Source organism: Syngnathoides biaculeatus, chromosome 6 (genome assembly GCF_019802595.1).
Source record: "Syngnathoides biaculeatus isolate LvHL_M chromosome 6, ASM1980259v1, whole genome shotgun sequence".
NCBI classification, from domain to species: Eukaryota; Metazoa; Chordata; class Actinopteri; order Syngnathiformes; family Syngnathidae; genus Syngnathoides; species Syngnathoides biaculeatus.
This window is the reverse complement of record NC_084645.1, coordinates 20,314,223-20,333,407: the sequence shown is the minus strand read 5'-3', so window position 1 is coordinate 20,333,407 and position 19,185 is coordinate 20,314,223. Positions and strand designations below refer to the sequence as shown.

The 19,185-nt window shown below is 45.5% G+C and overlaps 1 protein-coding gene across 3 annotated transcripts; it reads right to left on the bottom strand.

Annotated features, from left to right (window-relative positions):
* Nucleotides 1-3,137: 3,137 nt before the first annotated feature.
* Nucleotides 3,138-12,865, bottom strand: LOC133502324 (ubiquitin-conjugating enzyme E2 H-like). Of its 3 annotated transcripts, none has more exons than XR_009795439.1 (8): nt 12,270-12,864; nt 8,605-8,681; nt 8,453-8,527; nt 8,340-8,379; nt 6,909-6,961; nt 6,706-6,834; nt 4,553-6,151; nt 3,138-4,459 (listed from the first exon to the last, which is right to left on the bottom strand). XR_009795439.1 is itself a non-coding variant. In XM_061822993.1 (8 exons), exons 2-8 carry the CDS (start codon nt 12,320-12,322, stop codon nt 6,027-6,029), a joined length of 552 nt encoding a protein of 183 aa, XP_061678977.1. In that variant the 5' UTR covers nt 12,323-12,352; nt 12,434-12,865; the 3' UTR covers nt 3,138-6,026. The 3 variants fall into 3 exon arrangements, 2 of the variants coding, with proteins under 2 accessions (XP_061678977.1, XP_061678976.1); XM_061822993.1 differs by having other exon boundaries at nt 3,138-6,151; nt 12,270-12,352; nt 12,434-12,865; XM_061822992.1 differs by having other exon boundaries at nt 3,138-6,151.
* Between the last annotated feature and the right edge of the window lie 6,320 nt (nt 12,866-19,185).

The window sequence follows — 19,185 nt, the reverse complement described above, 5'->3', positions numbered from 1 at the left end:
AAAATGTGCTCGTGCCAAAATGGGCAAAGCGGATCAGATGTCGCCACCGCTCGATCTCAGACGGCGGAGACGGCGGGAGGCGCTGCCTCGACTCTGTCGACGGCCCGCTCGGTAATTCACTGACCGCCTGCCGCCGCAGTGAATATACCGGTGCCATACACAGAAGACGAGGAGAGTTGGTCCAAAAAACGTCGCCCGGAAATACGCGAGGATTCGACATCAGTCATGCGTTTGTTGTGCCGCGAGGATCATTCCTGCCTCCCATTGATTGCGTCTGCGGGGAAATGATGCGCTAAGTGATTCTTGAGACGCTCCAAATGGCTCCCAAAGCCCGGTCTCGTCTCGCCGTTTCCGGGCCAGATCGATAAAGCGAAAAAGCTCGAGAGGGGCCACGACGTCTCGCCGCCGATTTATGCTGAGTGATAATCGTGACGACGATGAGTCCTGGCGTCTTTGTAACTCTTCATCGGAGAGGGGAATCAAACGGACTCAAGTCCTCCTAATCGGGGTTAGAGTGGATCTTGAAACATTAACCAAAAAAAAAAAAAACCACGTTATTTTAAAAAGGATCGGCATCTTCACATTTGCGCAGCAGAATAAATTGTCCAAAAAAGTCCGACTGTAACATGACAATGAATGGTAAAACACGAGCGTCTGGATGTGCCCTCTGATTGGCCGGCAAGACGTCCAATCAGCTGGGATCGGCTAGCGGTCCCACGTGAGCCTAAAAAAAAAAAAATAACAAATTTGAACTGGCCGCATCTTCACATCTGACGTGATCTTAAAAGAGGACAAATACGACACCACCATGAGCGGATTTCTCAAAAGTCTTCATCGTGATCTGAGGATTTTCCTGTGGGGAAGCAATTAGCCGCTGGGCATTTTAGACCAGCGCAAGGATCCGTAATCCGCGCCGGCGCTTTTTCCTTGCGCTACTGCACTCGTCCTGCACCTTTTACACGTCATATTTCGATAACGAACGCGCGTTGCCTTCACCTTCCACGACTGTGGACAACCCTTTCAACGTTTTTTCGATATTTTGGATACTCGGTACCTTAAGGTACTCGTACACTCTTTGTGTCTTGTCATTTCTGCACAGTGGAAAATGTGCAATGGCTTTTAAAAAGGTTACATGATTCCAATTATGATTTCATTTTTTCGAATCACTTCCCCCTACCGGAGCCGACGCTCGCCATTGCTCCTCTCTGCTCACGTGCCGCAGTCTCCGGCGCGACAGAGTTCTCCAAATATAAGCTCGAAGCTCCACCTGATGGCGGAACATATTCGCGTCTGACATTTTGGAAAAGTTCCATTTTTGAACGCGAAAGAAAAATGACTTTTGAATAATTTCGTCGTCAAATCTTGGACCTTTGATTGAACGTGCAACAAACTCATCCGGTTTGTTGTGTGAAGCGCCGTCGCCTAAGTTGTGCACGTTCGTCATTCGGTCAACGCGGAATCATATTTTCCGCATCCTGATGTATTGTTTATGATGTATTTACATTTCTTCATGTTTTGTTTTTAGTTGATGTAGATGCCAAACTGTTTGAATTCACTTTTTAGGGGAAACATCAAAGAGAGCATTCATTTAAAATTAAGAAAAGTCATCAAAATGTAATTAAATGTCATGAGTCATTTCATGAATTTTAAGAAAGTCATCAAAATAGTTACACTCCTATTACATGTTGAACAGAGTAACTTGTAACTGTAACCAACTACATTGACAGAGTAAACGTCTCGATTAGTATTATGTACAACTATAAATTACTAGTAATTTATAACTGTTGCTTGTAGATTCAAGGAGGTTACTAGTGCGTGGAACGTGGCAACTAGTTGGGGCTAACACTGTTACTAGTGCAACGCAGTGGTTTGCTCGTCATGTTCAATTACATACTATTGACCAAAAGTATCACTAGTAGTGGGGGGAAAGAACAAAACAAAACGAAACGCGATACTGTACTAATAAGTCATTCAACTTATGTGTTGAGTTCTGCTAATAGTGAAGACAAAGAGTAGCACTAGTATGCTATTTGTCCTGACTAGTAGAACAACTTTGGGGTGCTAGTAGGACAATGACACGGTGAGGAAAAAACTGCGCAACATTGACAACCGTGTGCTACTAGTACAACGAGTAACTGATTAATAGCTCGCACTTCACTAGTAGTCCAAGTAGTGTGCAGATTATTAGTATGTTTTTATTTTACTCGTACACTCTACTAGTGTGCTGAATTATGACTGCAAAGAGTGTACTCGTGCATGGACTTTCGGCGGACTACCACGTTTAACGCTTTCCAATCGGCGTGGTCTACTAGTGCAGAGATTCCCAAGGTTACATTTGAAAAACACATCAACAGACAAAAATGTCACAAGACGAGTCAATCCAACGCTAAAATTTGATCGGTGAACGAGTGCGATGTGAAGACGAAAAAAAGAAATGATCCAACTGTGCATAAAAGAGGAAAGTGGATGAAAATATTGAATCCGGCACAATTCACATCACTCGTGTCTAACTTTATGAATTGAATCACGAGTTGCGCCACTTCATCTCATCTTTACTCCACCTTGGTTGCGCAAAAGGAAGCTTACCAAGATCGGCGGCTGTGGCGGAAGCGCCGCAGCCCGGCTCCTGGGCTCCGTCCTCCCGGGTTAGGGACCCGCACCCTCCCCGTTCGTCGCTCGTCGCTCGTCGCGCTTCCTCCCCCGGGGCTCACACTCACCTGCTGTCGGTGACGACTGGCGGGCAGAGTCGGGGCGGGGTGGGTGGGGGGGCTTAAAAAAAACAAAGACAGAGAGAGAGAGAGAGAGAGAGAAGTGGTGGGCCTCCCACTCGGTTCGGGTTCCGAACGCTCCCAAAGTTGCCAAAAAAAAAAAAGAAATAAAAGCAAATCGTCGAGTCTTTTGCGCTTCCGTCTGCAGGATGCGCGACACAGGAGAGAAAGTGCAGACACCCGGAAATTGGCTCTCCACGACGACTCACGCCAACATTTCATGCTTTTACTTCAGTCGAAATGTACGATGGGAGTCATTGATCCATCCTCACCGACATTGTCCATATCAGTTGCCATTTTGATGATGATGTTTTCACACTTTTATTGGAATGTCAACATTTGTTAAAAACACGTTTGTTTAATGGTGACATTGAGTGGCTTGAAAAGTGGTTGGAATGAAATGAATTCAAAACTCACGAAATGAAAAAAATGCATTTCTTGGTGAAGGCACTTTAAAAATAACCATTGCAGGCATACAAGATGAGATTTAATATTGATTTAACACTACCTACGATTTAACATGAGTGTATTTCAAGATTGTGCTCTGTAAGGCAAACTGAGGCGCCCTCCAGCGGACACACGAGGCTCAGCAGTCTAAAAAACACTACATGGGGTGCTCACCTTACGACCGCGTTTTATTTAATTTAATTTCCCCCACGGGATGAATAGTTAAAGTATCTCCACCACATAATTACATATCCTACACATTTGCATCAGTCCAATAAAATACTTGATAGCTAAAACTTTAGCTTAGCTAAGTAGCTTTCTTGTGAACTATTGGTACTTGTTAGCTAACTTTCAGACAAGCTACTAACTGCGTAAAACGTTTGTTTTTTTTTTTTTTTCCCAATCAAATTTTTGACAAACTTAGGTACGGCTTTAACACAACATTTTATGTCCGGACCGCCGCAAACCGAGGACACCTTGTTGTCAAAATACTCGTTTGCAAATCTAAAAATCGAGAAAATGACACCGACAGACGGTATGATTATATATATATTTATATATATCTATTTTTTTTTTTGTTTATTCCGTGGAGGTTACAACATAAGCACACTTAACTCCATTTTTTTTCAAACAACAACAAAAAAAATGTAATATCACGTATCTGGAACAAAGAAGTTTTAAAAAAAAGGAAAAAAAAAACAGTAGGTATAAAATATGTACGTGTTTAGAAAAATACACTGATGAGTCAGGTCTTACTGAGAGCAATTCTTCAACTACTGATAGGTACACAAATACGGGTAATTAGGCCAAATTTTTCACCTCTTCTGATCAAAGTCAGCATTATCGGACGTTGCTGCAAAAAAAAAAAAAAAAAAAAAAAGATTATCCTGAGAGATTATCTTGTGGGGTGTGTTAAAAAGTCCTATGCTCGGAAAAAGGTTGCTGATTAGTATTTACCATTTAAAAAAAAAATTGAAATAAAAATTTTTTGCGGTAGAAACCAAGTTTGGCCGATCTACAGACACGGCAACCGTGGCGATAATCGGTGGCCCTATCGTTGTTGTTACCACGTTGGTCGTTTGGAGTACGCCACACACTCGCACGTCACGCGCTGAAATTAATTTTAGCGTAAAGTAACTTTTTCCGAGTGAGATTCTACATGACTTGTGGTCCTGCAGCAACAACGAGCCTTTAGAAAAATAAAAATAAGTGACCAAAAGAAGGATTGTTGGAATGTTGACTGCCTGGTGGGGGAAATAAAAGAGCACTTCAGTTGGACAACGTAACATTTTGCAATTTGCATATAAGATGTGATTGAAACAAGAGTCAAGTCCTACTTCTCGTCGTCTTCACGGGAACCCAAACATGTACAAGTGTGTTATATAAAACCGACGTTAGGATTCACCACCTGCAAGAAAAGAAACAAAAGCTATCCCTACGCAAGTCAAACAACGAGCACGGTCGGGTACGAGCAATTGGCAACGACGAAACACGGACCCACGGAACCCCTCGGCCCCGCCGGCTCTCATGAGAATTGAAATGGAAACTGTACCCCCCCCCCCCCAAAAAAAAAAAAACCAATAATAATAATGCCTCATTCAATGCATTCTCAAAATGGATGACAAGCTAACCAGTACATGCTAGAATTGCTACATGAATCTAATATGTTGATATCATTTCAAATGTTTTTCAGCATATTACTCAAGAAATAGTTATGGCTCTATTTTGTTAATACAATTTCAAATTTAAAAAATGGTTTAAGGGAGATGGATTTTTAAAAATGGAAACAAGGAAGGTAACTTTGCGAAAATCCTGCTCAAACTAACTAGCTTGCTAACCAACCAGCGATAGGTTTGCCAACCATAAGTGAGCTGGAGTTCTACCTGATTAGCTGTCCACCTGCTAGCTTGCTGACGACTACATACTGAACTGACCAACAAGCTTGCTCATCTACTTTGCTATCTGACAAACTAACAAGTTAGCTAGATAACTAGTAACTAACTACCTAATCAAACTAATGCGGTTCGCTTTCTGACAAAAGGTGAACATAAATTTCCCAACCAGTTAGCTAGCTTGCTAACAAAATGAATTGATCGCTAGCTTGGTGACGGGCAAAATACAGCGTCAATTTGCAACCCAACCAAACAACTATCTCGCTAATAAGGTAGCCATCTTACTTCAGCCACGAAAATAACCAGCTAGCTTGCTAGCCAAGTTGCAAGCTTGTTTGATAACGACATACTAGTGAACTTTGACTGTTTTGTGATCAAATTAACCAGTGAGCTTGCCAACTAGCTAGCTAACTGCGTAAATGTTTCTTTTTTTAAATAAAAAAAAAAAAAAAAACAAAACAAAACAATAAATACAAAATCCAACAAAATTCTCATGAGACCCGAAGTCCCCGGCGCGGCCAGGCCTGGCCGGGTGTCCTCCCCACCCCCACCACAAACCTCACACCACTTGAACTCTGCGTCATGCCACACCAATACACAAAAAGACACTCAAGAGAATGACAATGACTTTCCTAAAACGGAGAGGAGGAACGGCACGTCGGGAGAACGGAGAGCGTCTCCTGGGACTCCCGCCGATGGCCAAGATTACATTCAAACACTCAGACTGCAGCTTTTTGGGGTGAACTTTTTCACTGTGTCTGCAGGTCCTGAAGAGGAAAAGGTAAATCCGCCACGGTTTCTTCCAGCCTTCTCAGTCTGGACTCCCGACGCTAAAACCTGGAGCCCGGGGGGTAGGAGGCGGGTGCGAGCAACCATAAAAATCTTGCTGTAAAAAAAATAAGTCCGTCTTAAATAAGAACTACAACTCCATGTCCTGAGCCTCGTCCTCGGAAAAGTCCGACATGGAGCTCTCAGAGGAGGAGTCCCCGCCGCCCTCCTCCTGCTCCTTTAGCGCCTCCTCTGTGGCGTACTTCTGGATGTACTCTGACGAAGAAAGACAAGTGGCCGTTAGGGAGTAGGATTCAAGATGGAAACTGCGCCACATTTAAAGTCTTAGGTCCGCTCTCAAACCATCGCATCAAAACGAAAGTTGCTGACTGAAACCGAACGGCGAGTGAGCGAGCGAGGGGCGACGTGGACACCCCGAACATTCCCGGGAGGAAATATAAAATCTCTTTTAATTCGGGGGACGTAGGAAGGTTTTCCTGAAGGGACAACTTGAAGTTAAAACGCTCTGAATCAGTCAAGCGCATGTCAAATATCTCCGGTCGTTGGAAAAAAATGGAATCGTGAAAAATGTGAAGATTTGGGGAATGTAACATTTTTTGTCTGAATTTGCAACGGGAACAGTTTTTGAACGTCTCATTCGCTTGAATATTTATGAAAATGCGGAAGAAAAAGTGGCTATTTTTGTACGGTTCAGTTGAGAAATGTGGCAGCGCTCAGTGTGTCCCAAAAAAAAAAAAAAACGGAAAGAAGAAGTTTTGGACAACAGATTGAAACTCGTGAAAACCGAAGCATCTGTTGTCATGTGAGACCTTTGATCTTGTGCTTGTAATCCTCCGGCCGGTGAAGGTACATCGCGGCGGCGTCCCCGTTCAGAGGATCGATGGGGTTGGGGTAGGCCAGGAGCTGGGGCAGGAAGGACTCAAAGATGTTGGTCAGGTCTGGACCAAAAATGGAGACGAGAGAGACGTTTTAACGCGTAACACAGCGCACGAGCGGAGCGCCGCTGACGTACCGTAGAGCGCCGTCCACGTCTGATTAATGACATCCAAGCATACTGTTCCCGACCTGCGAGGACAAGTCACAATCACATTCTCGGTCGCAATAATATCAACTGGAATTCCAGAGAACTTCCGCAACTGCCACGGCTACGACTTTAAAATAACTTTGGACTCTTTTCTCAGTGACGAGGGCTCCCGTTTTACAATTGCCATTTACCGTAATTCCCGACCTACAGAGCGCACCTGGTTAGAAGCCTCACCCAGTACATTTGTCAAGGAAATACCATTTGGTACGTACATACGCCGCAGCTGTGGAAAAGCCGCAAGTCCCCATATTGAAACCTACATTGAAACGGAGAGTTTAACGCTAGCGCCAGTGCACTAAAGCTAGCGCCACCGTGCCAACGCTGGTAAAAAAAAAAAAAAAAAAAAAAACAACAACAACATACCGGCAAAAAATCATGGCAGTAACACGCTAGCGCATCGCTAACAGGGCTGGACCTGTAAAAGTCACTTCCTCGGCACATATATTCCACCGGCCTCACTACCTTTTCCACTTGAGTGCCCCCTTGCGGCCGTGAAAAAAAGTCACGGTAGTTTAATTCCCTCTTGTTGCGCGTGTTGTGTGCAGTTGTTCACTGAACTGACGTCTCCGACGTGGCCGAGATGCTAAAATCGTCATTTCACGATCGCGGCCCGTAATGACGTCGCCGGCGTTTGCCACAAGCTGCGTTTGAATGTATGAGCAATTGCAGTTTTGCCAACAGATAACATACACACAAAATTTCTCGCGTGTACTGATTCGAGCTCTCTCACTTCACTTTATCTGAGCGTCAACTCTAGGGATGCATTCTGCGCTGAATTGATGTCAATCGGCTCCGGCTTTTCATCCAACATTACTGATATTCTGCGCTCAATAATATACCACAGCGTGAAGGCGTGAATAGTGGCAAAGGCCCAAAACGACGTGAAAAGTGTAAAATAAGGACAAAGGTGATGGAGCAGTCGGGAAACTGGCTGGCGGCGAAGGTGTGCGGAACAAAAAAAAAATGCTGATACTCTCGGCCAAAGTACATGACAGTCAAAATTGCCAGAAGCAGTCCGAAACGCGTTCGGACGAGGAACAGAAAAATGACTAAAAAGGTGAAAAAGTACAAATTAAGGTGAAAACTGAAAAAAGGTCTCGTAACAGGCCGTCAACAAACTTTCATTAGTCTCATAGAACGCTTGACAAAGGTTACAAAGTACAGACGAACCTCATTTTACGACTGTCCTGGCAGTTTTGAGGTTTAGAACGGGGGTGCGAATGATAAGCCACAACGTAGCGGGTGGAAACGTTTACTGCACTTAAGACTTCATAAACAGCCAACGGAACTTTACAACCGGCTTGTAAAGTGAGGACCACCAAAGGGTCAACAGTCAAAGGACAATCAAAAATGACTTACGCTTCATCAATGTTGGGATGAAATATTTTGTTCATGAAACCTGTTAAAAAAAAAAAAAAAAGTGTGATTTTTAAATAGTGGAGAGTCAGAATTACAGCCAAAACAATCCAGACCTATTGACGGAGATTTGAAGGGGTACTTGTCTGGTAGATCCACTCTGACCTTCCACACGCCTCCTTCGTAAGGTGCTGGAACGACACAAAACGGAGTCCAACGCAAGCCAAAACACACAAAAACACGAGGTTGAGATTTCGGAGGATCTTACATCCGGCGGGTCCGTGGAACTTGACCACGAACTCGTTGAGTCCACTCAGGATGGTGACCTCGTGCTTGCTCTCGATGCTGACGTCCGGTTGAGGAAATGCGCCAGCAGAAACGGGACGGCGAGCCAGAAGCTAACCGTTTCCCTTCTGCATGCATCTGTGACCTTCGAGTGTCGTTCGCTTGTGATTTCGTTTTTACGGATGAATGTTTAAAATCTTGAACGGGAGCAAAACTAGTGTCTGACAGTCAGCCGCCTACGAAAACCTGTCGCCCAACCCCGCAGACCGCACGACGGTCCAGTCTGGTCCAGCCCAATCGCTCGGTGTACAGTTGGAGTAACATTCTTGGTTTGGAGTCATGTGATACTGGCCGCCATTACTACAGACAAGCTCGGCGTCGCAGACGACATCACCACGGCAACGTCCACAGACCCACGCGTAAGCAAGTTTTCTGCCTACTTTAATACACTCGATGATGTCCCGAGAGCTAGATATGTACAGAAGATCAAACTGTGAAGATATCGATCCGTGTACTCTCCGCAACGACGGACTTTCGAAGGAAAGACTGAAAGACTTCCCTGAAGTAGAATATCCGGACACTAGAAATGCACACGCTTACCGCTGACAAAATGATCACAACAGACTTTCAAAAGTGTACTCGAGCGCCATTCAGATCCGCACGTCGTATATTTGCAAGCCACTTTTGGTGCCGTTTTTTTCGATAACTCCATTGTATCTTCTCCTTCACGCAATCTAATCTTCGGAACGCGGAAAAAATCGCTTCCCAGTGTCTCCGTTTTCGCGATTTCCACTTCCGTGGACGGGACAAAAATCTGGCATGGAGTCGATGGACAGCTGACTGACTGTCTGCAACAATGGCGGTCAAGTACCCGGATGAACGAGCGTGACGTCACGTGCAACCCAGCCATGATGCTAATCTATGCGTCCCAAAAACCTCACCGCACCTCTGCTTACCCTGCAGGTTCTGATCGTGGCCTAGTTAAGCTAACGCCATTAGGGGTGGAAAAACCTGTTGTGACAGTTATTATGGAAATAAGTCAAAGTGTAGAACATCTCGTGCGTGTTTTCAGGACTTGGCAGGTCAACATGAAACGGTTTTGTCCGGCCTGGTAAAAATGACATTTCCCATGGTTGTGTCCCCTTTGCAGCACAGGTAGGACAGGACTGGTTAGCACATCTACGCGGTAGGTTGATCGAAGACTCGAAATAGCCAAAAGGTGCTGATGTGCGTGCGAATGGTTGTTTTGTTTGTATGCGGACTCCGGCTGGCCGCCGACCAGTTCAGAGTGCACCCCCGGCTCTCGCCCGGACTCAGCTGGGACGGGCTCTAGCACGCCTGCGACGCGGTACAGAAAACGGTTGGACGGCCCCCTTTTGAGTGTGACGAGCGATAGCGCAGTCACGAGCGCGCATCTGCTCTGTTATCATTCGAGCCGCATTCGTCTCGTGCGTTAATGTCGCCCGGCGCGCGGAGAGCAAAATATCTTTGGTACAGCACGCGGGGCGGAACGTGAACGGGAGGCGGCGGCTTCGTCATGTGTCATGATCACACCGCGCCGAATAAAATCGCTTATCTTCAAACCTCCACTTTGCACCATTTCAACAATACATAATGACGTGGCAAAATACACACCGGCAGGACACACATCATATTTTTAACAAAGATGACTGCTCAGTACTACTTTAACTACTGAAGAGTGGGGAAAAAATAGAAACATTTTTGATTTCACAAGCTAGAAAACTGTATGAATATTTCAGCATTACTGATATTTTTGGGAGCCCAGAATAATGAATAGTATGAGATATATTGTAAATGGGCATTAATGTTCTCTTGTGGACTATTACCCTGCTTGCGCTTGTCTTGGACAACTGGATCTACTGGTGAGCAAGTCGTCGAGATTTACACGCAAGACTTTGAAAGCGTAGAAACATCTGGACGCATACAAATACTCCGTACCCGAATCTGTTCTCAAATCAAGAATAAATCCCACATAGGGATGGAGCCATTCAGATTTTTTTCAATACAAATACCAATCTTCTATATTAAAAAAAACAAAACGCCTGTCAGGGAGCGGGTTTACCGAAGTTTAATGTGTGGCCGCAACACGCTTCCGTGTATGTTGGAGACGAGTCCCTCTCTTTGTTCTTTGTTGTTGCATTGTTCTCAAATGAGCCAATTTGGCATTAGAAATACTTCTTGGTAAATTGAGATTGAGAAGAATAATTCCTACTTGAAATGAAGTGATTGCTACATAGGCGTGTGTATTTGGTCGTGTTTAATTGCCGAAATCAATCGAACTTTCCTGGTCTTTTCAGCTGGTATTCTATAGAATGACCTCTTTGAATCTGTTGTAACAACCAAGAGCACAACGAGTCTCGGGCATTGCGAATATAACGTCCCCCACACTGTCGAGCGGCTCTTTTTGACCTGCAATATGGAGGCGTGAAAATTGTGATGTCACGTGCACGAGTTCCATAGAAAAACACACTCAGTCACAATCACACTTATGGACAATTTAGTTTGCCATAAACTGAACGTGGATGTTTTCGGAAGGCGGGAATAAAGACTTGGCAAACCCTGACCCGCAACCACTGAGTTGTGGAGGCCCAAACGCAAAAAAACCCCCCCAAAAAGCCCCATCTTAGTGGGGGCCGTTCCGACACGTTGTTGTTGTTCCTCTCGTCAGCTGTGAATTCGATGTGCGTGAAGCCCCGCCCTCTGCCATGTTCCGGATGGTAACAGGCTGACCAATCAGAGCGCGGGCGACTCGCTGCAGGACAAAAACAAAACAATTGAGCTCACGTTGCCTGACCAAAAAAATAAAATAATTAAAAAAAAACCACCACAACTTATAAATTCACCTTAGCGCGGAAAAAAATGGACACATACGTCGTGTAAAAATCTCTTGTCACACCCCTCCCCACCCATAAAGTAAACATCAGAAACATTGTGGGGCGTATCAAATTCAGGATGAAAAGTCACAATGTAAAAATCTGCTGTGACCTCTTTCCGTAAACATATTCATCGTTTACAAATCAATGGAAGAAAAGAGGGGCAACTAAATCGTCATCCAAGATATCGACGGGCTCACACAACCGTGAACATTTGTTAGCATAGCCCCCCCATTTGTTGTCTTTGAGCTAGCGGGCGTTCGCGGAACCCGTGACAAAATGCAAGTGTTTGCAAGACATGAAAATAGCCCCAAAAACATCCTCAAAGTCGACCCCCGGGCAGCAAGCAGTAGTTAAACAGAACCAGACGACGACACGTTTCTTTGGTTTGCGTGTTTTTCTAGCTTGACAACAACCCGAAGCTAACTCGGACTTAGCCGATAATGTACAGTATGTAAGCAGTTAGCGATGCTAAGTGGCTAGCCGAGCCGGAGGAAATAGCAACGAACGTGTACAAAAATGACGATAATTCACAAAATTATACCTTCGTGATTAAAATGTACATTTGTGTTACATCAGTGTCATTGACACACAAGTGCGGAGCTACTTTTCCCAACATCCCATTATTGTCAAAGAGCACAATAAGCATCCAAAACAACACCTGGCAAAAACAAAAAGTATTTCACTTTTTTTTTTTTTTTTTTTTTAAAATCCAATGAGTCGTAAATCTTATTAACATTGTGAGAAAGGATACAGTTTCACCACGTCGGTGTCCATTCGCCTCTTGCCAGGACTTGGGGACGACATTTTTGGATGTGTATTCCTTTCACAAGTGAGCTAAAAAAAAAAAAAAATAATAATAATAATATTAATACTGCGGCGGTGCTGGGTTTTCCGCCGTGGAAATAGCCACAAAACCTGCGGGACTGAATCGTCAGCCTTGCTACGGGCTCCATAAACAAAAGGCCGGTTCTGTCATCGTCCACTTTGTCTCTTTTTTTTTTTTTTTTTTTTTTTGGGGTGGGAGGGTGCAAGTAATATTTGTAGCGCTACTGCGAGTTGCGTGCTCGTCGTCGTCGTCGTCGTCCGAACACATCAAGCTCCATCCAGTCGGGGGAGGAGTCGGCCTCGAGAAATGCAACACACGGACACGCAATGCGTCGCAGCGCTTCGTTTAACGCGACCTTTCAAAACTAGTCGTGTCATTTACAACCACCATGACGCCAACCCATTATCACGTTTTTATTGTCGAAAGTGTTTGGCTTTGGAGTTTGGCCACTGTCCTGCCGAATAGTGAACACGTTCACGCTGTTGCTCTTGTTTCTACCTTGCCCTAAATGTGGACCAGGTACGGTGTCACAATTTTCGCGTTTGGGGTCACGGGCTCTTTGGTGCTCGTGTTCCCCCCCTCGGCCACCGTACTTTTCCACACCACGTGATACGGACGGGAAAGAAAAATCAAATCAAAACAACTTTTGGATTTTTTTTTTTACAGCAATTTGAGTGAATGAATGATCACCAGTTTCTCCAATTTTATATATATATATATATATATATTTTTTTTTTTTCATTTTAATTTATAAGATGAACGAGATAGGCTTGGATGGAAAAAGATGACACGCTGTGGCGACCCCTACCAGGACAATATATATACATATATATATATGAGAGAGAGAGAGAGGAGAGAGAGAGAGAGAGAGAGAGAGAGAGAGAGAGAGAGAGAGAGAGAGAGAGAGAGAGGAGAGAGAGAGAGAGAGAGAGAGAGAGAGAGAGAGAGAGAGAGAGAGAGGAGAGAGAGAGAGAGATTCAAGTAGGCGGCAACTTGAAAGCTTTGGCCTGACAGTTCCGAGGTCCCAGGTTCGATGCCGGCCCCGCATGTGCGGAGATTGCATGTTCTCGCCGAGCCTGCGTGGGTTTTTTTTCCAGGTGGGCACTCCGGTTTCCACCCACAACATTGATTGGACACACTAAATTGTCCGTCGGTGTGATAGCGAGTGCGACTGTTGCCTGTCTCCGTGTGGCCTGCGATCGGCTGGCGACCAGTTCAGGGTGTTACCCCGCCTCCTGCCCTATGACAGCTGGGATAGGCTCCAGAACCTTGTGAGGATAAGCGGCGAAGAAAATTGATGGATATAACTACTCAAACCATAAATCCCAAAGTCCAGATACCTGTACAGAAATGATATTATTAGAGCATTTACTTAAAGAGTAACGTTTAAACCATTTTTTTTTTTACATATAGTGATGCATGATAACTCGTCGGTAAATACAGAGATAAACAGAAATACATGAATGTTTTATCATAATCTCATGATGTGACGACTGCAGCAGCCTGATTAGCCACAAGAGGGTGCTGTCCTCCTACTTTGTCCTGCCCCACGATTTCTTGCTTGTGGTCTTCGCTGAGCAGAAGCGGCGGATTACAGCAAAGTCCACGTCAGCGAGCCACGCAAAGCTCCTTTTGAGGATTTTAGGCATTAAAAAAAATCATCATAAAAGGATTATGGCGCCATCAAACCACGTCAAACCCGCAAGGTCACCCAAAGTCGACCCTTCTGGGCGGGGGGTCATCAACCTGCGCGTCGAGCATCCTCACGCGTCAACTTGAGGACCTTTTGGATTCATCCTGCTTGATTTGCTTGGGGGGTGAAGAACGGATGAGATACGATATGGCTTGTTCAATTTTCCAAGAATAGCCTTCGTTATACTACTTAACATCAGAAGGGTGCTGGGATTCGCCATCCGTCTTGGAAAGGGGAAAAAAAAAAAAACAATTACAAGGGAATTATTTGTGGGAAAATGAGCTGGATGCGAGTAATCATACGTGATATGAACTTCCTTTTTTTTTTTTTTTTTTTTTTTCACTTTGAGAGGATGCGACTCGCTCGCCCTATTTGGGGATAATCAAGCGACGACACAAAACAATGACGCCGCTTTGAAGTCTTTCTTTTCGCCCGGGCTGCCATCGTGATGGCATAATTTGGACTTTGGAGCCAATTATGACCCTGTTTACATTTGCATCGCATTTTGAAAGGGACGGTGTAGCGACACACCAGAAGGAGGTTATTATTATTATTATTATTTTGAAGGACACCCCGGAATGATGAGAATTTCTAATAAAGGCTAAAAGTTGCTGTTAATTGCGAGCGTGCGGATGAGGCGGCGTGTCACGGTTACATAATGTCGCTCCTACGGCGAGAGGAGCCTTGGAAGTTTTCACGGCGTGACAAGCCGCTCGAAAGCTGCGCCGCATCCTTTTCCCATCCGCCCCCCCCCCCGGTAACTATGGAAACTATGTGTTTTAATCTGGATCATGATTTTTGATTGCTGACACGCAGCGGGGCGCGTCAAGTTTTCACACGTCCAAAGCGGCGAGAAAATAAGGTGTTAACTCTTGCGACGAAGGTCATATTCCAAATGTCCCCCTCAAAGTTGGAACGGTAAACTCGCCATTTTTTTTTGGTCAAATAATCCCACGCCCACGCGCGTCTAATTAAAGACGGGCCGTTTGATGACGACACAGACGGAGCCGTGGCGGGGAGTCGGTCTGTGATCCGGGATCGTCAATAGATCCGAAGCTCCGTCTTTAATTAGACACAAAAGACGAAAAGCCATCACCATGACGACACAATATCAAGACAGAGGTGAAGGAAGGCGGCTTGGCGAGCTTCTCCCGCGGGAGCGGAAAGGGCGCCGCGTTATCGGCCGATAGCGTCGCTCAGCCGCTCCTTTTAATATCCTCCGCTAATTTATTTTGACACCCGTCACGACGCACGATCGGCTCCTCTGTTTGTAAATAAAGATGGGACGGATCGTACGTGCGCCGTTTAAGAATGCGGGAAAAACGGCCCGCTCGCCTTTTGCGAGGAAGGAACGAGAAGGGAGAAAGAAGAGCGACGGATCGGCGCCATCGGCGGCCCGCCCACCGTCACCGTTGCGGAGCTCCCCCGCCGCGAGACGAGTTGTTTACTGCGCGACTCTTCTCGCGTGAGGCCATCACGTGCGAGAAGCGCACGTCGCTTCTTCACTTTTCCGAGGAAGTTTGGCTGGATTTCATGCAAAAAAGGTACCAAAATGGAGCTGCACGATACGACGAAATCGCGGAAAGGTTTAGGCGAGAGTGACGGTCGAAGAAATGCACGGTCCGACGTCCCACGCAATCCCCAAATTAGGTTACCCGATCAATACACTTTCATTTGGTTGCCTTTGTTGTTCACTTCCCTACATATTCCAATTTTGAATATCCAATTATGCGTGCCTACCTCCTTCCATTTTAGTTTCCGACCGACCTCCAAATTTCGATATATTCAATTGTAAGTAATGGTCGAATCCCCTCCAGAGTAAGCCCCTGGCGCAACGTTTCGACTCAAAGGTGTCTTCTTCAGGCGCCCCTTACTCCCGATAAAGTCAGGCCAAAATGTCGTCGGTCGTGTCACAAAATGACGTCGAGTCCGTCGCTCTCGATCTACGAATGAAATGTAAACATTCTCTAATTATCCATATTTTAACTATGCTTTTGGAATTTAGAGTAGTCAATTGGCCGAATTATGCGTTCCAACCTGCTTACAAATATAAACAAATTAGCAGCATCCTCCCAAATTAACAAATGAAATAAATAAATAAATGGATTGATTGTGTTGGGGGGGGGGGCGTAGGCCTCACAGTTCTGAGGTCCCTGGTTCGATCCCGGACCAACCTGTGTGGAGTTTGCATGTTCTCCCCGTGCCTGGGTGGGTTTTCTCCCGGTGGGCACTCCGCTTTCCTCCCACATCCCCAAAAAGATGCAACATTAATTGGACACTTTAAATTGCCCCAAGGTGTGATTGCGGGTGTGGCTGTTTGTCTCGATGTGCCCTGCGATTGGGTGGCGACCAATTCAGGGTGTACCCCGCCTCCTGCCCGTTGACGGCTGAGAGAGGTTCCAGCGATCCCCGCGACCCTCGTGAGGATAAGCGCCAAAGAAAATGGACGAATGGATGGATATCGGGATATGTCAGGTGTTTTTGTCGATTAGGTTTTCACACGTTTATACAAGCCGCTCACCGACTACTTTACGTTGTACCAAAGTCTCATTTCTTCAGTTTTGTCCAATGAAAACATGTAAAATATTTGTAAAAATGTGAATCCTGAACTCACTTTTGTAAGATTCGTTATAATCGTGACCGGGGGGGTGGAATCATCGCAAAGAAATCAGTTTCTGCACCAACTAGCGAGCTCTTTATGAATAATAGCTGATAGATTGCAATTTTGCACTACTAACATCTGTGTGTGGGGTTTCATTTTTTTCCCAAATAAAAATAATAAACAGTTCCTCAGTAAAGTGTGTCAATAAAGCGATAATTGACACCTTCCAAATGCATCAAACTAAGTGCAGTGTGACCTTGGTGGAAACAACCGCAGTCAAAGCAAATGCGCACTCGTGACTGAGCATTTATATTGATCGTTATGCAGTGCTGACAGAAATATTGCGTTTCATCAAATGCCAACGATATTGACATTTGATGCTGGTGAATTATGACACGGTACATTGTGCGTTTGATATTTTGTATGAAACAACTTGACATGTTGAAACGTATACCAGCCACTAAAATCTTTGCGGCATCACGTCTTCAAAAATCCAATTATCAAATGACTTTTGAGATTATCATGACATTTTTTTTAAATGGTGTGAAATGTGTTAAAAGGGATTTTTGTAATCACATCTGAGCTAAAAAAAAAAAAAAAAAAAAAAAAAAAAAGTCTCCGTTACGCGGAGAAACTGAATGATACGTCAGGAAGTGTAATATTTGACAAGTTATTTAAAAAGCAAAACTGAGCTCAAGTCAAAACAGACAACCGAGAGAACGTGCTTGCGCAAGTTTGCACACCCTAGAGCGCGGATTGTGGCTGCGATCAAAAAGCGCCTGTGGTTAACCCAAATAAAATTGAGATGTTCTAGTTGATTTTTCCTGACATTTGTTTTACGGTCAAGCAGAAACCCGAATCTTTATGAAACTTGAAAAAAAAAAAACAATATGAAAACCTAATCAAACCCCAGTTTGTGCTGCAGAAAAACCTCCTCAAAAGACGATGGGCCCGTGTGGGTGTGGCCTTCTGTGGGTAACGCTCGGCCCAAATGTAGCGTTTGGAATCCATGGATCCATTTTCCTTGCCGCTTATCCTCACGAGGGTCACAGGGAGTGCTGGAGGCTATCCCGGCTGTCAACGGGAAGGAGGCGGGCTGCACCCTGAACTGGTCGCCGGCCAATCGCAGGGCACACGGAGACAAACAACCAATCACACTCACAATCACACCCAGGGGCAATTTTGGAGTGTCCACTTAATGTTGCATGTTTTTGAAATGTGGGAGGAAACCGGAGAAAACCCATGCAAACTCCACACAAGCGGGGCCGGGATCGAACCCGGGTCCGCAGAAATGTGAGGCCAACGGTTTACCAGCTGATCCAACGAGTCGCCCTCCGTTTGGAATCACGGCAGAAAAGTTCAACCTTTGTTTTAACTTTTACCATTTTGCCACGTGTTTGGGAGATTTCAAAATGTTTACGTTTTGCTTCGAATGTGATTGGTTAACGACGAAAACAACCACACCTCCTTCCACTTCCTGAAATGATTTTTTTCTTAGTTTTCCGGATTCTAGTTTTTTTTTGTGACTTACTGGCACCCACTTGGCCCACATACTGTAAGAGCAGTAAGAAGATTTTTGGCAATTTGCAAAGGATCCTCCCAATCGCAAAAGACGTGCGGTGGGTATGGAAGTAAATATGTGCCACCGGGATATGAATTTGAAATGAACAGTGATCACATTTTCAATAGTTGCTACGATTCGCTGTTCGAAATTCAACCGGCCACAATTCGCTGTCTGAAATTCAACGTCTGTGCCACCAGGCAGGGTTACTTCAGGTCAGAAGCGAACAACCGGCCAATCGTAGTCCCGCTGTGACGTCACGTGACCAAGAAAGCGTAACTGCGATTTGCTCGATGAAAGACGGTGAATTTTCGGCAGCGAATTGTAGCAACTATTGAAAATGTGATCACTTTACATTTCAAATTCAAATCCTGGTGCCGCTAATCGACTTCCACACGACTGACCCGACCCTGCGGCAGGCTGACCGACGGGCGCGCTCGTTGAGGCCGGTTCGTATCCACGGAGTCGGTCTCGAGCGCAGCGGTTACCACGGCTTGACGTGCGGCAGAGCGTCCGCTGACGCTCATTGCCAGCAGCTCTCGCGTCACAATCTCCGTCACGGGAGGAAGTTGCGGCGACAAAGAAAGGGAGGCAGGCCGGGACACCTCCGGGGCAATTCGCACGGAGGACGCACGTGCGAACGACAATATCCGCCGAGCCATCTCCGCCTCCCGCCTCGGTCAATTTGCTCCCCGGTAACAAATGGAGTTTTTTGGGAGAGCGTGGTCCCGAGCGGTCGCCCGACGCCGGCTTTGATTTGTTTTCCTCTGCTTCCTGCCGACAAATGGCGGGAAGGTGAACAATCTGCCGGCGGCATCTTCACGCGGTGAGGCTTCGGCCGTGACAGCGACTCCGGCAAAGAGCTAACAGGGCGTCTGCGGCAGCCGCCGAATGTAAACAATAACAATAAGTCAGGCCGAGGACACGCAGTGAGGGAAGCCTCCGCGCGCTAACGCTATCCGAAACGCGTTTTGTGTCACAGAAA